The 7111-nt window shown below is 39.7% G+C and overlaps 1 protein-coding gene across 1 annotated transcript; it reads left to right on the forward strand.

Annotated features, from left to right (window-relative positions):
• Nucleotides 1-374: 374 nt before the first annotated feature.
• LOC137235231 (putative nuclease HARBI1) lies at nucleotides 375-2118 on the forward strand. The gene is made up of 5 exons (XM_067758326.1): nucleotides 375-1168; nucleotides 1232-1422; nucleotides 1484-1698; nucleotides 1766-1938; nucleotides 1997-2118. The coding sequence occupies exons 1-5, from the start codon at nucleotides 889-891 to the stop codon at nucleotides 2116-2118; spliced, it is 981 nt and encodes a 326-aa protein (XP_067614427.1). The 5' UTR covers nucleotides 375-888.
• The last annotated feature ends 4993 nt before the right edge of the window (nucleotides 2119-7111 follow it).

Raw genomic sequence — 7111 nt, forward strand, 5'->3', positions numbered from 1 at the left:
TAATTAGCCGTTCCGGGATTGTGTTGGTCAGTATTTCAAGCATGAAATACAGGAAAAAAGCAAGTACAGTAAAACCCGCTTAAGTACTCACCCGCTTAAGTGCCTAACCCGCTTAAGTAACCAAAATTTTTGGGCACTCTGCTTTTTGTAAGAAGTGGAAGAAAATTCCCCTCTTAAGTAACTAAATTTTTCGTGCACTATTATCCATTTCCATTTTGTTTTCCCCTCTTAAGTACCTATTTGGTACTTACATATTTTGAAGCTCAATGGTAGCTCTATAAAATCGATATCTGATTTGATTTACACCACTAATTTATCGAGAATCGTTCGTTGTCAAAGTTAAAATATTTAGAAAAATGCCTGGCAGAGGGCGAGAAATTACAAGTTTAACAATTAAATAAAAAATAAAAATACTTCACTTACTTGGGAGTAATGAAAAATCTAAAAATCAGATTGCGCAACATTTCAAGTGCGACATTTCAACCATAAATCGGATTTTGAGAAATCGCAAGAAAGTGGAGGAATCAGCGGACACTTACTGCTGGAAACGCAAACGTTTGCGTAAGAGTCCTAACAAAGAAGTTGAAGAGGCTCTTTCTAAATGGTTCGACCAAATGAGAGCTGCAAATTTTGTGACTACAGATGCTCAACTCCTCAAAAAGCTAGAAAATTCGCTGATAAGGTGTACGTTGATTTTTGTCCTACCTATGGCTGGCTGTAGCGCTGGAAAAGGCGAGAGGTCATTAAATTTACAAAAATAGTTTTAAAATGGCGCGAACATCATTTTAAAATATTAAAATCACATTTAAGTTGACGTTTTGTGTTGCATACTTGCGAAAATACGAGAAATTAAAATAAAAGTGAAATTATTGAAGTGAAAGTGAAGAAATGGACGGAAATCAACGAATTTTGAGCGATTTTGCGATTGTAGATGATGCAATCCCAAGTAGGAGGGAAAAAGTGTACAAGACGCGGTATGATCCTTTCCAAATGGAGGAAGACGATTTTTATAAACGATATCGATTTGATAAGGGTACAGTTCTATACCTCATAGAAATTTTGGATATTAACGAACCTTTGAATAACAGGGGACTTCCAATTTCGGCCAGCCTGCAGTTTCTCACGGCGTTGCGATTTTTAGGAAGAAATGTTCACCAAAGTGACATTGGTGGGTGCTATAACTTGTGCTCTGCAGAATTTTACTTGAATTTACCAATTTTGGTCATTTAAGGTGATCTTCATGGAATGTCACAGGCTACAGTTGGAAGGGTTATACACGTTTTACAACGTGTCCAATTTCCTGAAGTTATTGGAGCAATTGATTGCATACACGTTAGGATAAAATGCCCTGCGAAGGATATTGGAGTGATGATGGCAGGACATTACCTTAATAGAAAGGGGTATTATTCCTTAAACGTTCAGGTTAAATTTTTTTGCTCACTTTGTTGTGTTTTCAATCATATAATATAAAAGACATTCATAGATCGTATGTGATGCAGACTGCAAGATTTTGGATACTGTCGCAAGATCTCGTGGCTCAAACCATGACGCTCGGATGTGGAACGAGTGCCAATTAAAAAATAAATTACAGAGAATGAGAAGTTCCCATAATGGTGTACTACTCGGAGATGGAGGATACCCTTTGTCACCTATTTTGTTACCCCCTGTTAGGAATCCTTCAACACCAAAGGAAGAGAGGTATACACATCACGACATACTTGGCAATGTGCATATTTATTCATGTTTAATTTTGTTTTGATGATAGGTACAATAGATCACACATTGCCACTCGAAGTAAAATAGAATGCCTAAACGGACAGATTAAATTGGAATTCCGTTCTATTTTCGAACGTCTTCGTGTAGATTTGGATAGAGCGAAAAATGTTATTATTGCTGTTGCTGTACTTCACAACATCGCTAAGGAACGGAATTTGGCATGTAAGTTAAAGAAAAATCAATTTTTAAACGATGTACTATCGTATTTTTTTCTTTACAGTTTTAGATGCTGAATCTGCCATAGAGCCCGTGGCAGCAACAAATGCCAATGCGCCACCAAACGTACCAAGTACCGCCACAGGAAGGGCATTTCGTTCAGCATTTATTAATGCTCATTTTTAGTAATCTTTAATAATTGATACACCTTGGCATATCGTATCTACGCCCTAGATTTTCAATCATGTGATTTAATTCGAACGCATTAAGCTTGTCAAAAATCACTTTTGAATGAAAACAAATCACGCATGTAAATAAATAAAGAAAAGTCAACAAGCCACCAATTTAAGCAATTTTTGATAAAAATTATAATTAATAATTTAATTTAGTTTTCATAAACGAAGCGCACACTAATTTTCCTGCCAAATTTCATCTAAAAGTTTTATATTTTACCCGGAATCGGTAATAGTGCACTGATTAAATATAAAACCTCGACTACCAGCACGCGTCTAAAAATACCGGGATAGGCGCCAAACTACGCGTCTTTTAACTCTGTGAGGAGATATTTTCACCTAATTTTTATCAAAAATTATGAAAGGTCTATGCTGTATTTCGCCAGACTTTTTTTTAAGTGCGCCAAAGGCTGCAAATACAGAAAAGCGCTCTGCGCAATAATACTATGGATCCCACCCCCTCCTTCGCATAATTTATACCGTAGTCAAAGCCAGGATAATTGTTTACTTTAGCTCACAACTGCTAAAACTCGTCCAAAAATATCAGGAGAGGTGTCAAAAGACGCGCTTTGCACCCAGGATCACGAATTCGAAGGTGGAAATTCAAAATTTTATTTCGTTTCGGAGATATTTGCATGTGGTTGTTGTTGTTTTGATGATTTTGTAGTACCCACAAGAAAAACTGTGGGTAAAAGTGTTTTGCGCGGATATAGTTGTGGTCTCCAAACCTGTGTTGGCTCACCCAGGGTAATTTTTCATAAGGGCGGCCGAAGGCCGCCAATGCAGAAAGGTGTTCTGCGCAAAAATACTATGGATCCCACCCCCGGTTTCGGAGCGCTCCGCGGCCATTTTTCGGTTTTTTGGAAATAACTTTTGACAGAAATAATATGTTTTGAATTTCCGCTATCGGATTCGTAGTCCTGGGATCAAAACGCGTCTTTTGACACTTCTCCCGATATTTTTGGTCGGGTTTTAGCAGTTGTGAGCTAAAGTAAACAACCAAAAATGACCAGTGGCGAATACACACTAAGTAAGGGTAATTCTATACGACAGCATAACACTGTTAATATACGTCCAAAAATATCGAGAAAGGTGTCAAACGACGCGTCTTGACATCAGTATTAATAATCCGCAACCGGAGTAAGTAGTTCAAAAGATATTACCGAAAAACAAAAAAATTACCCACGGGTCCCTCCGAAACCGGGGGTTGGACCCACATTTTTTCTACTCAGAACACCTTTCTGCATTGGAGGCCATCGGCCGCGCTTATAAAAAATAACTTTGGGTGGGTCCAACACCGGTTTGGAGACCAAAACTATATACGCGCAAAACACTTATGTTCACAATTTTTTTTGTGGGTACCCCAACATTACAACAACTACATGAAAATCGCCAACTTCAAATATCTGCGGATAGAGATAAAATTTTTGTTTTCCGGTTTCGGATTATTAATACTGATGTAAATACGCGTCTTTTGACACCTCATCGATATTTTTGGACGCGTATTAGCAGTGTCATGCTGTCGTAGATATAGAATTACCTTAAATTTAGTAATGCTTTTTAATGTTGAGCTCGTTGCCTCACTATGTAGACGATATTCAGGGTGTCATGACAAGCCATATCGTGGCAAAGTTTTTAAGAATAGGCGACCAGACTGGAGCCGCGTAGCACATTAGCCGCAGGCCAATGGCTTCGTAAGTGCTTAGCAAGGTTTCTTTATCATTTCCCCAAGTGCTGCCGGCTAGCGACTTGCGGATTTTGTTGCAGCTTTGTACTTTGTATACAATTTCGGTGGCCTGCGTCTTAAAGGTCAGAGTGTTATCGAACGTTGTCCCTAAGATCTTTGGGGGAATGACAGTCGGTGGTGTAACACAATCAACGTTAACATCCAATATTTCCGCTTTCAACGTCGTTAACAGAGAGACCGTGGATTTGTTCGGCGATAGTACCTGTCGCACGAAGTGATTCCTCAAGATAAAAGTCTGTCACAGGGGTCGACTGCTAACGCGCGTCCAAATTATAGGGAGAGGTGTCAAACGACGCGTATTGACCTCGACAACAGTATTTTGAAATCGGAAAAGAAAAATTTAATCTATGTCTAGAGATATTTGCAGTTAAAGTTTGCAATTTTCGTGTGGTTGATATACACAGGAAAAAATTGTGTGGACAAAGGGATTTTGCACGGATTTAATGTTAATCCCACCGCATTGGTGGATCGTCCAGATTATTTTTTTATAAGCGTGGCCAAGGGTCGCCAACGCAGAAACGTGTTCTGCGCAAAAAACACTATGGATCCCAACCCCGGTTTCGGAGTCTCGCGATTTTTCGTTAATATCTTTTGAACGAGTTAAAATTTGTATTTTCCTCCTTCGTATTATTAGTAATATTTGGATATATAATATGTCAAAATGCCTCTCCCGATATTTTTGGATGCGTTTCACCGACATTAATAAGACATTAGAAAGACTGAGGAGATAGCTGTTTATTCTAAAAGCAAACTCGTATATGGGAGGGCCAGGTCCCGTTGCCATTATTATGCAGTCGGCGGCGTAGAAAATGAAAATATCTCCCTCTGGTGGGGAAGGCAGCCTTGATATGCGGGGATAGGACACCACCCCGTGTAACTTCCTCTTTAATTATTCCAGGTTTTTATGTTAAGTTCCTGAACTGTACGTATGCCTGGCGACCATTCAGACGGCGAGGGTGGGTGGACCCTTATAAGTTTTTGGAGTCTTTGCTGTGATTGACTATATGTAAGGCTTTTAAGTCTAGTACGAGTAGCGTTGTATGGAGGGGGTTCTTTGATTCAGCCCACAGTTTATCTCTGAGTTGGCATTTAGCGCGGTGGTTGTGCTATGCAATTTTTGCAAGCCGTGCCGATGATTGGAAAGTCGCGGGTTGGGGTGAATTGAGGAAACAGGACGGCTTCAAGTGTCTTGGGTACTGGCAATAGGAAAGATATTGGACGATATGAGTATCCAAGCTAGCTGGTTTCCCAAGGCTGAGTATTGGATTTATCTAGCCTTTTCAACTGAAGAATGGATCCCATCCAATTGGGGAGGGCCCAATGTACTTGAATCACGTTGGGACTGTCTATGATACTCGTTTCGGGACATGTATGGAGAAACAAGGGTATGTACATATTTATGAAGCTTATGGAATCCGAAACTACTCCGCAGTTGTGATCAGAGTTTCGGGATAACTTCATAGCAATCCTGAGTGTTTCCGTAGTTTTAATCAAAACAATTAATTTTTATGCGAAATTCGTGAAATTTTGAACACATGTAGCTCTTCTTGAGTATGTTAGTATTTGTTGAACTTTTCTTCACCGAAAGTCGATCAGGGCCTGTAATATTCTTAAGAATCTTATTTATGTTATGATATTTTTCAAAATTGCTACCTACCTAGGTAGCCTTTCTGATAGGTAAATATTTAGAATATTTTTCCTTCGGCGACAGTGGACGAAGGCCGACAGTTTTCGAAATATTATGCAAGTAAATTTCATTTCATTTATGAAAATATTTTTAGAAAAAAGTTGAGCGGTTTCGGTATGTAATTTTAGTTGGTATCCATGCTCTTTTGTACGCAACCCAACGAAGCAGTCGACAAGACTTTACATTACCTTTAATCGATTTTCCTTTTTACAAATACAATAACATATATATGTGGCAACGCTATTCAGCTGAGTGTAGCAGAAAACCAGCAACACTCATTTAATACTTTTTAACATTTTAGTTTTATGAAACCCCTTTAATTTTTTCCGTTATTCATCCTTCTTATTTTTCACTTGGTAAATTAGACACACGTTTTTTGTAAAACTCCAAAAAGAATTTCAATTTAATAATTGGTACGAGAAACATTGGTAAGACTAAATTGGTGACCCCGTATAGCATTAACACTCAATACAATGGGAGGAAACAACGACAATGAAAGTGCTCAACCACTTCCACTGGCAAACACGCAGCCGGTAAGCAATCAAACACAACCTCAAAATGTTTTGCCAACTACACCAATGCAAAATACTCTGCCGGAGTTTCACGTGGATGTAGCAGTAGTTCCGCGTATTAATCCACCAAGTATGACAGAAACTAATATTGAATCATATTTCTTATCCCTCGAATTCTGGCTTGCGGCTACCAGAGTTACCAACGATAACAGAAAGTACAATTTAGTTATGGCGCAGGTATCGCCAAACAAATTTACAGAGTTAAAGTCCATAATTGATGCTACACCCCAGCTAAATCGCTATGAGTACATCAAACCTAAACTCATTGCACACTTCGCGGACAGTCAACAATGAAGAGTACAACGTGTTCTCTCTGATATGCCATTGAGCGATTTAAAACCTAGCCCACTTTTCAACGAAATGCGCCGCGTAGCTGGGAGCGCACTTTGCGGAACCGTACTGGTAGACTTGTGGGCATCACGTCTGCCACCACACGCCCAAGCCGCAGTTATTGCCTTGAAAGGTGACATAGCAGATAGGTTTACAATTGCCGATGCTATTGTCGACTCTCTCAATTTTCGACAAATTAATGCGATCGGCGCTTCAAGCACATCTACGCCTCCGGCCGCTCGTAAGAACGAATCCCTTGCACGATTTGAGTCCATGTCAGATCGTAGACCGAGAAGTCGCAGTCGAAGCAGACGTGATCACCAACGCAACACGCACAAGGAAGCGAACCGTGAAAACGAGTTGCGTTGGTATCACCATCGATTCGGTGCAAGCGCATGGAAGTGCAAAGCACCTTGCACGTTCAACAAACGCGAGACGACGCAATGACTATACAAAACAGAGACTGCAACGCACACTCGCGACGTACAACAAGCAGTTATACATCGCCTCAAACTATACGATAATCTTTCAAATTACCAATTTTTAATAGACACTGGAGCAGATGTTTCAGTCATTCCCCGGAGCTTACGTGTTAGTAAACTCAAACCTC

The sequence above is a fragment of the Eurosta solidaginis genome, chromosome X (assembly GCF_040869045.1).
Source record: "Eurosta solidaginis isolate ZX-2024a chromosome X, ASM4086904v1, whole genome shotgun sequence".
NCBI lineage: Eukaryota > Metazoa > Arthropoda > Insecta > Diptera > Tephritidae > Eurosta > Eurosta solidaginis.

Bases quoted from the DNA above. Each gene is read 5' to 3' on its own strand.
- LOC137235231 (XM_067758326.1), top strand. From the start codon at position 889: ATGGACGGAAATCAACGAATTTTGAGCGATTTTGCGATTGTAGATGAT. The intron at 1,169-1,231 runs GTGGGTGCTATA...TGGTCATTTAAG, and splicing joins TGTTCACCAAAGTGACATTG to GTGATCTTCATGGAATGTCA. The intron at 1,423-1,483 runs GTTAAATTTTTT...AGACATTCATAG, and splicing joins ATTATTCCTTAAACGTTCAG to ATCGTATGTGATGCAGACTG.